This window comes from Mixophyes fleayi, chromosome 9 (assembly GCF_038048845.1).
Source record: "Mixophyes fleayi isolate aMixFle1 chromosome 9, aMixFle1.hap1, whole genome shotgun sequence".
NCBI classification, from domain to species: domain Eukaryota; kingdom Metazoa; phylum Chordata; class Amphibia; order Anura; family Limnodynastidae; genus Mixophyes; species Mixophyes fleayi.
Genome location: NC_134410.1, coordinates 6,905,583 through 6,926,591, shown reverse-complemented (window position 1 = coordinate 6,926,591; position 21,009 = coordinate 6,905,583). Strand labels below are relative to the sequence as shown.

The 21,009-nt window shown below is 40.5% G+C and overlaps 1 protein-coding gene across 4 annotated transcripts in view; it reads left to right on the top strand.

Moving 5' to 3' along the window:
- OCRL (OCRL inositol polyphosphate-5-phosphatase) overlaps nt 1-19,319 on the top strand; it is a 51,532-nt gene extending 32,213 nt beyond the window's left edge. For 2 of the 4 annotated variants that reach the window (XM_075186245.1, XM_075186244.1), the window contains exons 12-24: nt 169-356; nt 1,083-1,194; nt 1,358-1,467; nt 3,803-3,938; nt 4,813-4,923; nt 6,075-6,240; nt 8,463-8,698; nt 10,827-10,850; nt 14,822-14,941; nt 15,144-15,228; nt 16,041-16,168; nt 17,078-17,189; nt 17,593-19,319. In XM_075186245.1, the coding sequence (XP_075042346.1) occupies nt 169-356; nt 1,083-1,194; nt 1,358-1,467; nt 3,803-3,938; nt 4,813-4,923; nt 6,075-6,240; nt 8,463-8,698; nt 10,827-10,850; nt 14,822-14,941; nt 15,144-15,228; nt 16,041-16,168; nt 17,078-17,189; nt 17,593-17,717 (1,653 nt within the window). In that variant the 3' untranslated portion in view covers nt 17,718-19,319. The remainder of the gene's footprint in view (nt 1-168; nt 357-1,082; nt 1,195-1,357; nt 1,468-3,802; nt 3,939-4,812; nt 4,924-6,074; nt 6,241-8,462; nt 8,699-10,826; nt 10,851-14,821; nt 14,942-15,143; nt 15,229-16,040; nt 16,169-17,077; nt 17,190-17,592) is intronic. The other 2 variants (XM_075186247.1, XM_075186246.1) reach the window with 1 other exon arrangement.
- Nucleotides 19,320-21,009: the final 1,690 nt, after the last annotated feature.

Below are 21,009 nucleotides of genomic sequence, written 5' to 3'. Positions count from 1 at the left end.
CAGTATTAGAGTAATTTTGCGTCCAGCGGCCTCTGGTGTTTCCGGATAAGAATAATTAGGACGGTTACGATAGAATCACATTGGGATTATCGCTGATTTTCAGCTCTGGAAAAAGTCACGTCATTAAAACCTATATTGTTAAGCTCTCGTGGTCTCCACCCCCTTTAGGGTAACAAGGGCGGGGTGGCTGTCAGGTTTGCCTTCCACAACACGTCCTTCTGTTTCGTCAACTCCCATTTGGCTGCGCACGTGGAAGATTTTGAGAGAAGGAATCAGGACTACAAGGATATTTGTGCCCGGCTGAACTTCTACCTCCCGGACCGAAATATACCTACCTTAAACATCATGAAGCATGAGTGAGTCACTATCATGTCACATAACCATGGTGGACGAGAAGAGTCTGCTGAGACTGAGGGGGGTTGTCTGGGTTTGTTTGTATGTTGTCATAGCTGTTTAGTGTAAACAGATTGTGCAGCTAGCGAAAGTATGGTAGATAAATCTGCTATTAGACATCGTCTGACAGAACAGATATATTGGCTTCTGTGTAGTTGGACTTTTTGTGATGTCACATTTAAATACTTTAACATGGGGTTGATCACGTAAATTTGCCCTCAACCCAGTGTTACCCGACCATTGACTCACCCTTAAATACAGGACATGGTAGACTTACCTGGGGCTATATTTACTAAACTGTGGGTTTAAAAAAGTGCAGATGTTGCCTATAGCAGCCAATCAGATTCTAGCTTTCATTTATTTAGTGCATTCTACAAAATGACAGTTAGAATCTGATTGGTTGCTATAGGCAACATCTCCACTTTTTCAAACCCACAGTTTAGTAAATATAACCCTTCAACTTCCTGAAGAGCCACAGAGTTGGGGAACAGATCGGATATTAGTTTTGAGCGTTCAGTTTGCAAGAGAGACTAATGAAGGCAAATGTCCTTGATAATTATAAAACCATATAATGTAGAATGATTCATGTATTGCTTTGTATAGTCTATTCTTCGTGTAAATGACGCATTCTAATAAACTGCTATGTACATTTTCTGTAATTGGTGTATTGTTCATATTCCTCTCTGCAGTGTTGTTATTTGGTTGGGAGACTTGAACTACAGACTGTGCAAATATGATGCCACTGAAGTCAAAAGCATGATCTCCAGGAATGACATCAGCACCCTACTGAAGTTCGACCAGGTACACAGAACATTTCTATGTTAATATCAGTTACTGAGCATTTCAAATCCTGTCTATACCCTGAGATCCCAAATCACTATGGTATAGTCGCTCTCCATTACTGCTATGCCACAGATTTATATAAGAGTATTAACCTCTCTCATAATTGCCTGTTCCCTTTTAGCTAAATATCCAGAGGGACCTGAAAAACGTCTTCTCCGATTTTACGGAGGGCACCGTCAATTTTATCCCAACATACAAGTTTGACCCTAAAACAGATCGCTGGGATTCAAGGTAAACACAACCTGTTTTCTCTTTTAAACAGACCAACAAGGTATTACTTTATCATGTTACTAAGCACTGGTTTCCCATCTGTTCTCTCTGCACAAGACCTACTTTGTTATGAGGATCAATCATTGTTATACACCCAGAATGGCTATTTAACCGATGCTGAGGTTTGGAGGGTGATCTTACTTCTAAAGTCGGGCCCCAAACTCTGCAACAGCTGACGGACGGCAGGTCCAAAGTGTGTGTTTTTATTGGAAGTGTTGGGGTATTAAAGGAGATCATGTGTGCCCACTCTTGTGGCATGACCAAGCATTGGAATTCTTACTGGGAATGCTTTGCTACACGCATGTTAGCTGCATACCAGTCACATGAGAGAAGCCTTTGATCCGTACAGAGCCTGTCACACTGGGCATGGTTATAGTGTCGTGAGTACAATCCTTGTCTTACATCGGACATCTCCGCTCCAGTTATGGCTGTTAGTTACGCAATATCCACCTTCCTGCCTCTCATCTCCTTTCATGTTATATTTGACCACAAACATTTTTGGTTTTGACATTTTCTACACTAATTATATCCATTATTACACAGGAGCAGTATGCTTTAATCACATCCTCAAACATATATTGTGCTCACCCGATCTCTGTCTCCCCCCTGTGGTCTACCCTACTTACATGGCCTCTCCAAGCCTCACGCATCTGACTTCCTCTCTACAAATTATTATTGTTGCCATTTATTTATATAGCGCCACTAAAAGAAGCAACCTGTACAATCACACCATAACAGATACACAAAGCAAACTGTAATAAAAACTTGCAAATGACAAATCATGAACGGTCATCCTATTCATATATATCTTACTACATAGAAAGTAGAGGCTGCATTACATAAACATTTTGGAGATACAGATTGTCTGTGATCCGGCTACTCGTCCTAATCATTAGCAGCAGCTATTTATATAGCACCACTAATTCCACATCACTGTACAGAGAACTCACTCACATCAGTTCCTGCCCCATTGGGGCTTACAGTCTAAATTCCCTAACACACACACACACACACACACACACACACAGGCTAGGGTCAATTTTGTTAGCAGCCAATTAACCTACCAGTATGTGTTTGGAGTGTGGGAGGAAACCGGAGCACCTGGAGGAAACCCACGCAAACACGGGGAGAACATACAAACTCCTCACAGATAAGGCCATGATCGGGAATTGAACTCATGACCCCAGTGCTGTGAGGCAGAAGTGCTAACCACTTACAACTAAATGTGTATTATAATTATTTGTGATCCCATAATCCAGTGCTGCGTGCAGCACATCAGCTAATAAGACACATGGTATCTCGTGGTGCTGTGTGCTAAACTGAGTGGGTTCAACCCTTTGAAACATATCTAGATTCAGGTTGAAGACCAGACTGATACAAATAAAATCCAAGTGCATTCAGCTTACAAGCCCTGCTCGCTCTTTTTATGTGAAAACCATTGTCGGGATCTCAGCGTTGTATAACATGCATATTAATGTTACAATGATCTGCAGTTTATTCTGTAAGAGAGACATGCATAGCTTTGGTTACGTTGATGCTTCCTGCTTTTTATGCTGCTGTCTGTGGAAATTGTTAGATATTTAGACGCTAGAAACGCTGACTTCTGCATGTCGCCCTTTACAGACCAATGTTACACAAGAAGGAATGCAGAATGCTGCAATATCAAAGCTGTGCCTGTGTCTAGTTCTATTCTGTTTTACACACTGCGGAAATAATCACCTTTTATAAATACTTATCTCCTGCACTCTGGACTTTAAACGTTGTGTACTGCACACGGCAGTAAATCTTATTAGCTATGATGATGTTGTGTTTTTTGTTTTTATTGTTTTTTAAAATCTAAAAGTAGATTTGTCGCTGGTTATTATGACATTGTATGCACTAGGCATTCTGATTGAACATAATAGGACACTGTAGCTTTAAGGAGATGATTAAAATATTAGAAATGTTTATGCATTTAACGTCGGTACCAATGTGGATTTATCTGGAAATTGTGTCAGTAATAGGATGAAGTACTGTTTGTTTAACCTATAAATAAGAATCTTGCAATCATCAATCTAAAGCTTCAGGGCTGCAAAATGTACACAATAATCTATTAAATTAGTGACGGTGGCTGTACAGCACATTTTTTGGATGCTGTTCCCTTAAATGAATTTCCTACCACACTGATAAGTCGGAGCATACAGTGCATTACCCATAGAAGCACAGGGCTTAATCTGAGCCGCTGCAATGACCAGTGCAACACAGCCTGCTCCATCTGCAGTCGGTTTGTACAGATGTCTCTCTTCTGTCCTCGTAGTGGGAAGTGTCGGGTGCCGGCCTGGTGTGACCGCGTACTGTGGAGAGGAACCAATATAAAGCAAGTAAAATACCGCAGCCACATGGAGCTTAAAACCAGCGATCACAAGCCTGTCAGCTCGCTGTTCTGCATCGGGGTAATCCTCACGTATATCTACTACCTTTCTAATAACATTAAATTAATGTGTCACTTGCAGGACGTTCCTGGTGCACGAGTCTGAGTTCTGTTTTGTTTTATCTAACAAACCAATCAGTAAGGCAGAAAATGTAAGTTAAAGGATAACCCTCCTCAAAATTCTAATTCCCTAATTAAAATCATTTTGCCGAGTACTACAACCTGTTGAAATAACTCTTGGTGCTTGAAGTAGGACTTTGGCCTGAAATTGCCTGTTGACAAGTTGTGAATAACTGACCTCACTTATCTGTAGCTATGGAAACCATCAGTCCAGTCCAAAAGTTGTTTCCATGGTTACAGCTATTGCTTAGGAAGGTGGCCTATTCACAACCTATCATTTAAATGGAGGCAGCAGTGTTATTTTGAGTCTTTAACAGGACATTTCAAGCAGAAGTCCTGTTGCACATATGGAACATTATTCCAGCATATTGTAGTACATTGTAGAATGCTACTTTTTAAGGAACATCTTTAAGTGGTGGTACCCATTAAAGAACACATAAAGCACTTATTTGACATGTATATCAAAGGCTGTGTATACGGAGCTGAAAACTATACCCGAAGTAACTAAAGGGGGTTATGTTAATGAAATATGTCCACCATGCTCTACTAATGTGCTTTCCTGCAGAAGCGCAAATGCAGACTACGTCTCATAATACTGTACATATAGTGAGTAGTCCCCATCTGCATCACCTCCAGGTGGCAGAGTATACAAGGCAAATAGATATCCCATAAAAAAGACAGAACAAATGAAGCTTTGCTGTGATGTAAATACAGACGTACAGTCCGTTTCATGATTGTTCTGTGTTTTCTACCTAACCGAACTGTTACTTCTGCAGGTGAAGGTTGTGGTCGAGCGCAGGTACAGAAAAGCGTTTGAGGACATTGTGAGGATGATGGACAGAATGGAGAATGATTTCCTTCCTTCCTTAAATCTCAGCAGGAGAGATGTGAGTTCTAGATTATTTTATTCAGCTGTATTTAAAGTACACGTGCAGTGGTTACAAAGATGTTTTAGCATCATAAATACACTTACAGACATCTCTGCAGCGGCTCTTACAATATGTAGGTTACTGTGTTCATCTTGCGTTTGGATGTACACTAATATAATAAGCCCCTTTTATCTGTCCAGTTATAAATCGCTGCTGTTCTGCTGACAGCTCCTCTTTTAATTGGTCGCTTTATTGGATAGTTCTAAACCCTCCTCAGCAGACACAGACATGCAAACATATATAGTAAAGTAACAGTCAGTAAAACTAGACTGTAAGCTCTCTGGAGCAGGGCCCTCTGTCTCACGTCTGCTCCTCTTTCCTCGTCCTCGGATGTGCTTGTTTTATGTTTATGTAGGATTTGTGTGTTGTATGATTTGTCATACCGTCCGCCGCTGCAGAGTTCTATGGCTCCTTACTAATAAACAATTAGAATGAAAAGAGTGAGTAGTACAACCCTGCTAGAGAGTGTATCTAACAAAAGATTAGCTTCAGGGTACAGATTATATTTACAAAAAAACCTTTGAGTCATTTAATAGCCCCCCTTCTTCCCAAATAAATTAATAGATAAATGCAGTTAACAGGTCTATCTAAAATAAAAAATGAGGAATTGAAAAAATGCAAATTGTAACGGTATGTCTCAAAATGATTTCCTCCCAAAATGCTTCCTCGGGGTCCTGCTGCAATCATTCTGTAGGGATAAAGACTTCTCCCACTACCATACCTTTATTGCAAATCATTCTCCTTTCTCACAGTGCCTTAAACTTACTATATGTGAGTATGGGAAGGTCCAAAACAGTTAAGAGAGCTGAACACCAAGCAGTGTATAACGATATACAGATATATTACAGTTGGAGGAGTAACTCACTGCTTCAATACATTAACTTACATTAGTACTAAGGGAGCTGTTAGAAACCAGTTTGAATCCCGGTGTCAGCTACTTGTTAATTTGTTCAAATCTTTTCTCGCTGTATCTCAGGTACCCTGCAAAAAAAAGTAACTTGATTGGGTGTTGCCGATGAGCCTGACAGATTGTGTACAGTGTAACTGGTATTACATGTGTATCTTCTGTATGCAGTATTATTACTGATGCGTTTTATTTTGTTTCACAGTTCAAGTTTGAAAGGGTGAGATTTCGGCAATTACATAAAGAGAAATTTGCCATCCAGAATGACGGACAGGTTCCGTGTCACTTCTCCTTCATCCCCAAACTGAACGACATGCAGTACTGTAAGCCCTGGCTGCGCGCTGAGCCCTGCGAGGGATACCTGGAGCCAAGTAAGTATCCGCGTTTCCTTTTATTGTAGCGCTTACATTCTGTTAGACAACTTGGGGTTAATAAAAGGTGCACAGAATCCCAAAATATCACTGAAACTTCCATTACAGTATTAATGGAATTTTTGGTTTCTTTTAACCCCATCTCTTCCTAAGCTTTCCAGATATCCTTATGTAATATATACGTAATCAACAAATCAAAAAATGACTAAGTCCACGGCGCAAAACAATGTATCAAATCCGAAAGGCAGCCTGTAGCAAACTATATAGGAAACACCAATCCCTATCAAATATATATATACACACAGCAAATTTGCAAACAGGCGCCAATCATCTGTAAGTTCACCAAAATATATAGAATCAAAAAAGTCCAGAAAAATATATGTATAAATGTAGAGGAAGTCCTATGTTCCAAAAGGCACAGTAATGGAATCTTCTGATCAAGTCAAGTGTTCCAATATTCCTCATAGGTCATACCAAATAGTATAATAAAAACAAGCCTGTACATAAGATAGAACTCCCCAGGCTCGTCGGTCCTCCAATCCACAATATCACTCGACAATAACGGACAGGCAGCGCAATCAGATTATGTCCAAGATGTAGCTCCCCACAAACATCGATCCAGCAATGCAGAGCTTCCTTCAATTAAATTGGACTCCAAAAAAGGAAAAATGCTCCATAGTGTGACAACATATGGGTAATTTATTACAGACAATTACAGATGAACAAATAAATAAAACGTCAGGCGGGACCTGATCAGTAGGGATAGATGGACCCTTACCGTGCTCAGAAGGGCAAAAAGCGTGTCTCAATGTAATGAGTCTAGTCCCGGGAAACTCACTACAAAGCTCCGTTCTGCCAGTAATCACCACTCGATCAACGGAAGCAGGAACACCTCTCACTGCAGGTCTCACGTCTGACGTTACAAATCTCCCGTCAGCCAACGCGTTTCGGCTCCTCTAGAGCCTTTCTCAAGGCAATATATACGTAATGTCCATGTATGTACTGCTCATGTTCCTCCTCCTTCCCCTCTAGACGAAAGTGTGATAAGAACGTAAAGTACAGCTGTCTGCTGTTGGGGAAGGGGATAGATGGATATGGAGGTGGGAGATGGTACCTCACACAGGCGGAGGTGTTATCTGGAACGACAATAAGAATAATGATACTGCTTGTAGATTGTAGCAGACACTGTCCCATAATCTATCTAAGCATTTTTCTGTACCTATTTTTACATATATATATTTACAGGGCAGCACGGTGGCTTAGTGCTAGCACTTCTGCCTCACAGCACTGGGGTCATAAGTTCAAGTCCTGACCATGGCCTTATCTGTGTGGAGTTTGTGTGTTCTCCCCGTGTTTGCGTGGGTTTCCTCCGGGTGCTCCGGTTTCCTCCGGGTGCTCCGGTTTCCTCCCACACTCCAAAGACATACTGGTAGGTTAATTGGCTGCTATCAAATTGACCCTTGTCTCTCTCTCTCTTTCTCTCTCTGTCTGTCTGTGTGTGTGTCTGTGTGTCTGTGTCTGTGTGTATGTTAGGGAATTTGGACTGTAAGCTCCAATGGGGCAGGGACTGATGTGAGTGAGTTCTCTGTACAGCGCTGCAGATTTTTTGGCGCTATATAAATAAATGATGAGATAGATAGATATATATATATATATATATATATATATATATATATATATATATATATATATATATATATATATATATATATATCTCTCTTTTTAATTCTCTTAGAGCGATCATAGAAGAAAGCATTGCAAAACTGGATTAATGTGCATTTAAATCGGATTACCTCATTACATCTTTTTGAGACGAGAACTTTTTTTTTTTTTTTTTGTGGTGTTACTTTTAAATTCCTTTTCTTCTCCAAATCCATTGGGACTGTCCCCATTAGTTAGTATTAGCCATCTGAGGGACACAGACATATATTTGTCACCAATAAAAAAAACACATCTACTATATTAATTTACCATCTCATCTCAGTTTACATTTTACAGAATATTTAGTTCGGTTTACAACGGAATCCCAAAGGTTGTTTTATTGAGTTAATGACATAAAATTAGACATGGTGTTTACAAATATTAGATTTGTTGGCGATGCAATAGTTATTTTACGACACGCATCTTATCGATGAGGACTTGTCTACTGTTTGGCTGATCTATAAGTGAAATATGCTTTGTATATGTTTCACTCCTATTTCCTGGCAACTTTGTTTCCTCAGATGAATCCGTGGAGATCAGTCTGGATGTTTATGTCAGTAAAGACTCCGTCACCTTACTCAACTCTGGTCAGGACAGCATTGAAGATATATTAGTCCTTCACCTGGACCGCGGCAAGGATTACTTCCTAACCATCTGTGGCAGTTATCTAGCCAGCTCCTTCGGCACGTCCTTGGAAGCCTTGTGCCGAATGAAGAGGCCGATCCGTGAAATCCCGGTTACCAAACTCATTGACCTGGTGAGGAAAAAGCGTTTTCTTATGTCATGGGATAGGAAAGATAAGACAAGTCGTATTGACCCCTTCTCTCACCTGAGAACCTACATAAATGCTGTTTAAGGGTTTTTATAGGTTTAGTCAGTACATTCATTCATTAAATATATGGTCTTATGCAAGCCCTGCGTATCATGCATCTGTAGGATTGAGGATTAGATGCAACTTGTTGCAGCGAATAGAATGTTCGCATTTCATAAGAAACAGTTTATGGATACGAATCTCTCTGGAATTGTTTTAATATCAAAATAGTTACAGGTATAAAATCTAAAGAACATATTTGTAAAAATATCACACATTTTACTTTGTACTTTTCCCTGTAACAGCTCAGTCCAGAGTCTTTAAAGTTCTCTACTGCAGTTTAAATGTCAGATCTCAGAGCCATGTCCCGGATTCCTTATAACTGCAGATGTGACATTTGCTTAGTTAAGTGGTAACATAGAAGTATGTACAACTACATGAAAACGCTTTTTCCCATTGACATTGTGATAAACCTTCAGCACAGCCAGGATATTAAAGTGACCATGATGAATTATCAGAAGGCTGCTGTACCTAAGAACAGGAAACCTATAAAACCAGTAGCCTAACTTCTGTCCTCATTCACATAGCTATTATTATTGTTTCTTATCCTTTATAAAGCGCCAACTTACTACGTAGCGCTATAAATTGAGGATACAAATAACATACATAAACGTGAAATAGAAGGTAAAAGTTACTCTGCCCAAATGAGGTTACAATCTAAGAGCGAATGATTCCGTGTACACACATTGCAAGGTCTCCATTAAATATGTGCTCAGTGTCACCAGAACCAAACAGTTTGAAATCTCGCTGCCTATACTTTAACACTAGTCTGTCAGTCCTCAGCTGCACCCATAGGCAAACCGAGTGCCTGGAAACCCCCCTCCAACCATAAGGAACTGTATAACTGAAGTGGCTGGACCCTGCCCCCGCTTCACCACGGCTCTGCTTGAAAAGGGAGAGCTGCATGCACCTAACAGTAGTGCACGCAGCATTGCCCATGTATATTATAGGGATAGGAAGAGTTGGAGAGCAGCCAAGCACTGTCTACAATTATAGGCACACCCCCATGCATGCTGGTCACGCCCACTGGCGACGTCTGGTGTGGAAAACCCCCTCTACAAATCCTGTGTTTGCCCCTGGCACCGTTTATAGTCTACGGTCTCTGTCCAAACCTAGTTCAGCTATAGGACAGTTGTAGTTTAGTGTGTCTGCACAAGAAGTCGAGTGTATGGTGAATTTTAAGCAGAGTAATGAGCACAGGAAAATGTTACCGGATCGGTGTCTAAATATTCAGCAGTTGAGATGAACTTACAGGACACATATAGTAAGATATGGTTGTCATTCTGCCATGTTTTCCGCCTGTCCTGATCAACATCTGCAAGAGATTGATTGGATTGGCGGCATTGGCTCTTACATGCTCATATTTAGTTGGTTGTAGAATGACCCAATTAGCAGTGAAAATTGCAGCTTTGCATGGACACCTTTATACAACTCTGCTCCGTAATTACCGCCACTAACGATAAGCCTGTCTGGTTTTGCTTTGAAAGTGTTTGATTGCAGTGTAAGACTGGGTACACACTATAGAATATTTCTCCGGATGCGATATATTTAACTGAAGGTCCCGATCAGCACGCTCATTCCTGTGTACACATTGTACACGTTTTACAGTCAGATCTGTGATCTTCAGCTGTCATAACCATCGGCTGAAAAGATGGTGACTCTGCACACTCCATAGAGATCTATGGACACTGCCGGTCCTGAGTACGTATACACTGCAGGATTTGAACGACATCGTATCAATGTTGTACAAGATTTTTAGTCTGTTTATAAAATCAAATCAAATTATAAAATGTGCCAGAACTACACCAAAAACTTTTCTCCATAATCTGTAAACCAGGTTAGCAGATAGGCTGCTTATTGACAGTGTTTAGGTAAAGGTGACGGTTATTGAACTGTCCACTAACTCATCACTGTGAGATAAACATGAGGGAATTGATCTCTGCTCTGTCTTCTGCTTTCTATCTATTAACATCTCATTGATCTTTTCCTTCCTCCACTTCCACTCTGCTCATAGGGAGAAGACAGCTTCTCAGAGAAGGTAAAACAATCTCCAGATTTAGGAGCTGCTTCTTTCCTTGTGGCTTTGTGGGTCCTTTGTTGTCTGTAATGTGATTTGCTGTGTGTGAAATTTAACCCTTCCGGGGCTGGTGTGCTGTCATTGCCCAGGCGGTCTTATTCCTGCTTGGTTAATTCTCTATTAACCCCCGCTGCTGCTGTCTGCATTTCCTGGACAGTTTTGACTGAAGTGTCAGCATTATTATAATATGTAATATCTGCAACTTTAACGTTACAAAGCTATGGAGCTTTACCTGTATAGTTATGAAGCATAAATATTAATGTATTGAACTGTTGATACGTGCAGGTAAAATGCTGTTACTCCACTAAAGCTTTGTTGTTTAAGAAAAGTATGATGTATTCTCTCCCACCACCATCAAAATAAGAATCAATACATCCTTTGTTTACCAATGACCAATAAGGCTCCGATATAGATTATGACTTTCCTTGCTCTTTAAGTCCTTCAGTCAAAGCTCTTGTAGGAAAGTGACGTCTTGAGCGGATTGGTGTAAACGTGTCAATTATGTAAATTTCTGCTGATCTGCACAAAGGACGGACACCCCAAAGAGCATCAGAAGGGGGTACAGCCGTCCTGTACTCCTGTGTGATCCAAAAATAATCTTTGGCGTTTTGACTTGCTGTGTGTTTTGTGTTCATAACACTGTTATTAACAAAATATATTTCTGTCATTAGGTCGTATTTTATTTGTCTTTTTAACGTCAAAACAAGAAAAGGCCACAAAAGTTAAAATACAAGTTGATTTGTATAAAAGAGGGTAACGTTTACAAGTGTGTGGGTACATTTTTGGGAACAAATTTCAAGATAGACATTAAATTGGAGGATACTGAAGGGAGCAACTTGGAGCCTAAACATGATGGGCCTGCGTCATTAAGGAGAGCAAGGCACAAACAAAAAAGGAGTAAATTTGATCCTGGACAAACCATGTTACAATGCAAGGGGTGCAAATTAGTTTATTATTTTGCATACAAGTTAAATACTGGCTTTCTTTCATGGAGCACATAAATACTTGATAGCTTTATGTTTACTCTGAAATTTAAAGTTGATCTAGGACATGCCCTACCCCAACTATAAATCTGTCCCCTCATTTTAAATTTATCTCTCCCTCCAATGCAACATGGTTTTGCCAAGGTGCAAAGTTACTCCTTTTTTTTTGCTTTGTTTTCCTTAATGACTCGGGCCGATGAGTACAGATGATGACTATATCTCAGCTAGATGTCACGTCTGTATTTATTTACAAGCAAATCTTTATTTTGTCATAGTTATGTGTATAGTGTGTGAATCAACTTGTGTTTTAGTGACCATTCTTAAAATTATACCAGAGGAGTAAATATATCTCTACTATTGGCTGTCATTTAAATATCACTTGTAGGCTGTAACAGGTATATGAGAATCCTCTTGGAAATTGACTAACTCATGTAGGAAATAAATGCGTGCAAAAGAGTACAAGTTGTTGTTACAATATTGTTAGTATGTTTTTGTTAGTTCAAGATGCATTCTTGCTTCCTGATGCAGCATTGATGGATTTTTTTCATTGAGTTTTAAATGTAATTTGTGTTCCATTTGACTCTTAATGCAAGGCTTATTTTTAGGCGTTGAAATCGTAGTAACATCTTGTATACCTTTCATGTCTCTCCATGAACTTAATCCGCTACTTAATTCAGCTACCAAACACGTATGTGTGCTTACACGGAGTCCGTTCCATGCAACTGCAGTTGGGGAATTTTATTTCATTATAAATACAGTTTCTCTATATGATATTAGTTCACTGTCTGTGTTTATAACCTGTGGCTGACAGCTGTAATGACCTGTTGTAACATGACAATTGACATATTAGACACCATAGGCGCGTTAGAACACAACACTAAGAAAATGTAGCACGTGGTTTGTTTTTTTCCATATTTTTTATTGCTTATTAAGTTTTACACAAGACTGCAAAATACTTTTGTAATATTTCTCCTCTTCTGGTATTCTTGTTTAGCTAGGGAGCCTGTGGGTGTACAGTCATGGCTAAACGTTTTGAGAATGACACAAGTATTGGTTTTCACAAAGTTTGCTGCTTCAGTGTTTTTAGACCTTTTTGTCAGATGTTGCTATGTTATACTGAGGTAACATTACCAGCATTTCATAAGTGTCAAAGGCTTTTATTGACAACTACATTAAGTTTATGCAAAGAGTAAATATTTGCAGTGTTGACCCTTCTTTTTGAAGATCTCTGTAATTCGCCCTGGCATGCTGTCAATCAACTACTGGGCCACATACTGACTGATGGTCCCTCATTCTTGCCTAATCAATGCTTGGGGTTTGTCAGAATTTGTGGGTTTTTGTTTGTCTACCCGCCTCTTGTGGATTGACCACAATTTCTCAATGGGATTAAGATCTGGGGAGTTTCCTGGCCATAGACCAAAAATGTTGATGTTTTGATCCCCGAGCCACTTAGTTATCACTTTTGCCTTATGGCAAGCTGCTCCCTCTGGTAAAGACATTGTTCATCACCAAACTGTTGTTGGATGGTTGGGAGAAGTTGCTCTTGGAGGATATTTTGGTACCATTCTTTATTCATGGCTGTGTTCTTAGGCAAAATTGTGAGTGAGCTCACTCCCTTGGCTGAGGAGCAACCCCACACATGAATGGTCTCAGGATGCTTTACTGTTTCCATGACACAGGGCTGATGGTAGCGCTCATCTTTCCTTCTCCGACAAGCATTTTTCCAGATGCCCCAAACAATCTGAGAGGAGATTCATCAGAGAAAATGACTTTACCCCAGTCCTCAGCAGTCCAATCCCTGTACCTTTTGCAGAATATTAGTCTGTCCCTAATGTTTTCCCTGAGAGAAGTGGCTTCTTTGCTGGCCTTCTTGACACCAGGTCATCCTCCAAAAGTCTTCGCCTCTCTGTGCGTGCAGATGCACTCACACCTGCCTGCTGCCGTTCCCGAGCAAGCTCTGCACTGGTGGTGCCCCGATCCTGCAGCTGAATCAACTTTAGGAGATGGTCCTGGTGCTTGCTGGATGTTCTTGGGCGCCCTGAAGCCTTTTTCACAACTATTGAACCTCTCTCCTTGAAGTTATTGATGATCCGATCATTGGTTGATTTAAGTGCAATTTTACTAGCGGCAATATCCTTTGCTGCTAAAGCCCTTTTTGTGTAAAGCAATCATGACTGCACGTGTTTCCTTGCAGGTAACCATGGTTAACAGAGGAAGAACAATGATTTCAAGCACCACCCTCCTTTTAAAGCTGCCAGTCTTTTATTCTAATTCATTCAGCATGACAGAGTGATCTCCAGCCTTGTCCTCGTCAACACTCTCACCTGTGTTAACGAGAGAATCACTGACCTGATGTCAGCTGCTCCTTTTGTGGCAGGGCTGAAATGCAGTGGAAATGTTGTTTTTGGGATGAACTTCATTGTCATGGCAAAGAGGGACTTTGAAATTCATCTGATCACTCCTCATGACATTCTGGAGAATATATGAAAATTGCCATCATAAAATCTGAGACAACAGACGTTGTGAAAAATATCAAAACTTTTGCCCATGACTGTACGCTGTGTATTGCTTCCTAAGAATCACTCTGCGCCTTTTTACCCTCAGTCCAGCATTTAAAAATCAAATGGAATAAACATGAGGCGGATGAGCACAGATGTACATTATGTTTGGCCCAGAGTTGAGACCACTTTAAGGCGCTTTTCAGAAGGTGGAGTGTGTTGATGGATAGATGAGAGATATTACTAGTTTAAATGGCTTGGTATAGACTCAGTGCTGTCATATAATGAAGGAAATTTTTTTCTTATTGTCTGGCCTACATTCTATCTGACATGTGATTTATATGACTTGGGGTTGCTGTTATTCTTCTAGAAGTCACTTCTACTCTTTAATGTACACCTTGGCGATCTTCACACATCTTCATTTTTGTTTTTCCGCCTATTTATTCCCCAGGAGAAGGCGGTTATGCAGATGTTGCCTGAAGATACTGACGGGACTACTGACAAACCCCTGAAAGTCCCGAAAGAGATCTGGCTCTTAGTGGATCACTTGTATAAGAGCGCCTGTCGCCAGGTTTGTATGCACCTACAAATGTGACCATGCCCCCGTTCATGTCTCGTTGCAAAACACACATGACGTTTAAATTATATATGTGCTCAAATCGTAACATACTTCTATCATACACAAGGAGATGTTTAGTTTGCTCGCCATTCTAGCCCATCTGACTGTTTATATTGCGTGTTCCAGTGTTTAAGGTACAACGTTTCTCTTGCAGGAAGATCTTTTCCAAACTCCGGGAAAACAGGAAGAACTGCAGCAAATCATCGACTGTTTAGACACCAGCATTCCAGACACCATCCGTATCCTTGACAACTACAATGAGCTTTACACTGCGAGCTAATGCAAAGAAAATAGCAGAATGATGCGGGTGATGGTTATTTACACGCTGCCTATTACCTGCCGGCATGCGAACAGAAAATTGATCTACTTAGAGTTTGGGATCCCAGTAAAGTAGTAGAGTAGCAGGTGTGGTACATAGTGAAACTTCAGTTATAAGACCAGAAACCAAAACGGGCCTTTCCAGAGGTTGGGGCATCTGGATGATGTCCACAGACATGCAGAAACGTCAATGCACTCTATGTTTCTCATTATTGCTTTTGTACACCATAAACTTTGATGAACTTCTCCTACTCCCTGCCCATCACACAAAATTCAAATGACCTATTCCACGGTTCCTGGCCAGTGGCTTTTGTAGTTTAAAAAAAAAAAAAAAAAAAAAAAGCTCAACTGGCCAAGCACAGCATGTCAGTTGTAATCCTTCAAAGTTGTAGTGGCATCACTGGCCCTGTCTCTGTTTGTGAATCCACAATAATGTACAGGATATTGTTACCTAGTGAACTGCAATTATTCAGTTGCGGACCAGTGTCCCCCTCCTTGGCCTCTCCAGAGCGATGCTACATAGATCAGATATAGGTTATTGTCCTCTTGTCACAGTGTTAATATTTAAGCTTTCATCAAGGGAAGGTAAAGTTAACACGTTTGACAGATGTAGCACAATATATACCAAAGTAAATAGTGGCTTTGCTTGGTTTTTAACTCTTTATATGTGGAGTGTACGGTTTTCTTTATTGAGTGATAAAATATTAAATTTTACCTTGACACCGCTCCCCAGCTGGCAGCAACCATTCTGTAGCCGAGGCCTTGCTGATCTTCCTGGAAGCACTGCCAGAGCCCGTGATCTGCTATGAGTTGTACCAACGGTGCATTGACTGCTCGCACGACACACGGCTCTGCCGCCAGGTCTGTATGAATGTCTAACCTCCCCGCAGTGACATTGGGAGATGAACATTAATATTAGGATGATACTCTCTCCAAGATGGGGTGTGTAGGGGATGGTTGGTGATATAGTGAGCGGCTGTCAGATGTGATACTGGGAGGCAGGGGGAGATTAGAAGTAATCTCTAGTAGTTGTTTGAAGAGCTGCGGGTGGAAATGGGGCTTGAAAAGGAAGAACAACATAGTGGTAGACTGAACGCATGTTAGCACATTCATGAAGATGTGTGGAATATATATATATACATATGATGGGGAAGAAATGGTAGGAGGTGCAGGGAATGTAAAATGGAAATGTCGAGAGTATAGTATTAGAGTGCGGCTTGATATATATTTATATTGAGCTACCTTGCGTTAAGAGCACAGTAACCTAGTACCTTTTCTTTCTTTACTCACTGTTTTCCTAATGTACCTATTAATAAAAGCACAATATTAATGCTTGAGGAATAACCTTACCCTTTTGTAAATGTTTTACGGTGTTAGCTTGTAGAGTTTATATTGCATAGAGTGCCATTGTTTTTGTCTCTGTCCCATAATCCATACACAACCCTCCTCCTCTTTATTCATGTGTTACAGTCCTCTTGCACTAAATTGGGTTAAAAGGCCTTGGGCAGAGGGTGTCATATTGTGTATTTTGGGGTGAGGACTGGTGTGGGTGGAGTTATTACAAATGGCGTGGATCAGGCGTAGAGGAAGCAGTGAATTTGCTCATAGCCTGAACAGGGGGCTAGTATAAAACAATGCATACGTTTTTTTGGTAACACAGTATGTGTGCCTTTAATAAAGTCCATCTCTTTCAGTTCATTGTGTGTGTTGTCTTTCCTTTTATTGTGTGTGTCATTACAATTGCTATGTTCCCACCCCCTCCATATTTAGGTGATTTCTCAACTTCCACGATGTCACCGAAATGTGTTCCGTTATTTAATGGCGTTTCTGCGAGAGCTGCTGAAGTTCACTGGTGATAACAACCTGAGCGCCAGCCTGATTGGTAAGGATTGTACACTGGATTGGGCCGTACAGGTTTCTCGAGGCTTCCGTTACTGAACGCCAAGTCTCGCTCCTCTGTGGGCCCTGCTGTCATGTTTAGTATAATGAGGACACTTATATTTTCTCCCCATGTTTCAAAACTATTCCCTGCCTATGAAACTACAAGTCCCACACAGTCAGGCAACATTTGTCATTTGCATGCTGGGACTAGTTGTTCCACCGCAGCTTTCCATCACTGTACATGACTGTGTTTTAGTAGCACACCGAGTGTTAGCAAGTAATACTTTTAATTCTGTGATGGACCTTGTATAGCTGGATTTTGATATTTGATATTGATGTTTAACCTGTGTATATAACATCATTTTTATCTGAAGTCTATTTAACTTATTTCTTTTTGCATACAGCTACTGTTTTCACCAGTCTCCTTCTCCGACCTCCACCAAACCTCGTGGGGAAACAGACTGCAAGTGAGCGACAGCGAGGGAGCACTTTTATCCTGGGGTTCCTGCTGGCAGGTGACGAGGAATGAGGGCTGTTAGGCGTTCCGGCAAATAAATGAAATAAACGGCACAAAACTGTGACTCTGAAGCTCTGTACGAGGATGTAACAGAGTCCAGAGGAAGACCCGACAAAAGTCATCCGTGATACCGTTCCCTGAATAATCCCACAGGAGCAAAAACCCGTTCAATGTCTTCTCCGTTAGAGGCTGTGATATTATAATGGTGCAGAACAGTTTGCAGGGATCTTGTCTGGTCCATGTGAAACACGGGTCGCTTCTTACGTTACCTTGAACATTTTGATCCTCAACTTTTGTCCGCTCTTAACACTGGTGCCATAGCCTATGTTCGTTTCATGTGCGACACAGTTCAATTAAAGTGCCCTTTGCCCCGTTCTGCAGACGTATCTCCCAGTACATTTGAAGTGACTATTGTCCCGTCGCGTTTCATTGAGTTTGCACTCGTTTCTCGCTTAGAGAAGTGATGAAGACTACAGTATATATAATATTTGTCAGATGTCTTTGGTCATCGTCTGTGCTTGTGACATACCATGCTTTACATTTTTTTCTCTCCATTTTATTTGCAATCTCCATCCCGTTTGACACAATCAATTACAACACTAGCAGCACTCCCTCTCGCTCCTTCTCGTGTTCTGTGTGGTTAAGACATTCTTTGGAAGCAGGAAACAAGATTACTGTAATACGCCCTCCGCCTAGTCTCTGTTGCAGTTCGCTTAATGTAGTTTACCTATAAAAGCACACGGCAATTATGTGAATCACCGCCTGCCCCTTTATAGTGTAAATGTGCTGCTTTTTCCCAAGAATACAGATTAATTGCTCACGTTCATTTTCTTCTTTTTTTTTTTTGTTTCATTCCGAGCAACGACTACTGTGTCTTAAATTTCTGTTTTCTGCCGATTCATGTAAGAAAAATCAATTATCACTAGCATCATGCGTTCTTTATATTTCTGGGGAAAAAAAAACTTTTAGGCTGTGTTGAAAACACTACATGACGTGACTTCCAAAAAACTACATGGGAGTATGTATAAAACTTATCAAACGGTTTTTTGTTTTTTATTTTTTTTTTGTCTGGGAATTATGTTCCGCAAAATCACAATAAGCCCTAGCTACGTGCCAAGTTGATTTTCCATTTTAAACTGCATCTGTCAATTATAACGGGAGCAACCATTTGGTGTAATGAACCAATGTTTATGACAATTCAGTCTGTCTGTGCGTTGGGAATTAGTGACCTCACTGAGGCATCGAAGTGCCCTGTGCCTCAGTGATATCACTGGTTCCTGGTGCATTGTTAAACCTGCATTGCCGTGTGTCTTTGGTTCAGCACACGATATTACTGCCTATACTGTGTCGGGTAAAGTTACTGAACCTCTAGTTCCATTTTAAAATATTTCTCATTACGGTACATCTATTTCACCTGTCGTTACTGATACATAACAGTTCCAGGAGTTGAAGCAGAATATGATGTAAGTGTCACTGTAGCAGATTTATGTAAAGAAACAAACTGAACTTGTGTCATTGTTTTGCTTGTCATACGTGATAGATGCTTTTTAAAGGTATTTTATTTAGGTTCTTATTTATTTTTCTAGTTTAAAGAATTAAAAATGTTGAAGCATTTCAATGCGTTAATCATTTCATAAGGAATAAGAAATGCAAAAAAATCTTATTGGATGCTTGTAATAAGAAACGTTCTAAAGTTCTCCATGTTCATGTCTGTTGCTTGTTTAAAGAAGTATTGGATCCTAGATATAAAATGGAGGGGAACCGAACTGAAAGTTGACTTCTATGACCTGTTTTTTGGGAGCAGTTACTGTAAATATCAATGGGTGATCATTCCCCCTAACTTAAAAATCGAGCTTACATCTAGATTTTGTGGATGGTTTTCTTAAATGCACATTACTTAATTCACCAATGTTTGACTGGTTCATTTTCTCATTAACTTCCTCACCCCTGACAGATCCTAATTATTGTTTTAGCCAAGTCAGTACAGTGATGATGTCAATGTACAGTAAGTCAACCCAATCCTGGTACACCACTGACTGATCATGCCATATATCACCTAGTAAGATCCACAAGATTGGAGGGATGTTCCCCAGTTTGAATGCAACCATATAGTTGCCTTTTTCTGACACTTAGGGGCGGGTTAAATTGGCCGCGATGTCTGGTTGCGCACATTGCCTGCCATTGCAGTAAGGAATCTCTGCTCATTTTCCCTCGCATGTCTTTAGGGCGCAAGGAAAAAATGAGTTGAGTTTCATATCAGCGCGGTACGTCTCCGTGGACTGTTCTTTGAGACACATTGCGACATCGCACAACGAATTGAACCTGCCCTATGGTCTCAAAAAGGATAAGATTGTCCCCCTCTTTAACAAAACACAAATAGACTGACCTTAATCCTAGCGACTGAGTTTAGTGTCTGACGACCAGCCGCTCTAAAGCAGTGTTGTATTGGTCCTCTTCACGGCATGTCTTTCAGACCAGGAAAAGCTGAGTCAGCATATAATGAAAGTGAATGGGTAATGCTTGCTCATGTGACACCAAACAGATTAATTTATCAAGCTCTGCATGCAGCAATCTCTTCGGAGTGACAGGACATCATTTCCCAGGCACTTACATGACACGCTGACTGAGCAAATCCTCACTTTCCTGGGCTGAAAATCGATCGCTAAATAAGTATTTTCAAAGAGCACCCCTCAACCTACCCATGGAGGTGGGGTTTGCTTGAGTTTGGCTGCTTGGGACAGGCCCACATTTCATCCACCCCGTTTTGTAATTGCAGCCTTGGTACTTTGAAAATGTCGGATTAAAGTCTGGATATTATCTCACCATACGCAGTGTCCACGTGTGGTTAATAGTTGTACAGTAGGAAAAGGATAATGGGGGTGTTCTAAATATGTATTTTAGTGGCTTGTTTTGCTTTCCGACACTCAGTAGCCCTTTTCTTTTCTATATATATATATATAATATTTATATTTATATTTGATTCTCATGTCGCTCACCTAACATTGTATGTGGTGTAGAAATCCTACCGTACAACATCTTCTAGGAGAGCTCAGTATATTGGCTACTTTAAAGTCCAACTTCCAATTACACACGTACAGCGGATCCAGACATTTTTTAGGGGTTAAACCAACATTCATTAAAATGCAGCCTATCAAATTACTAGGAATCGCTCGCATCAACTTATGTCTTAGACCACAATGTGGTTAATTGGGCTGCTTCTATTGTGTGTAGGTGACGGGAACCCTTAATAGCAGGATTTCTCGGAAGTGATTCTTACCATGTGATGAAAGAGAATAATTAGCGC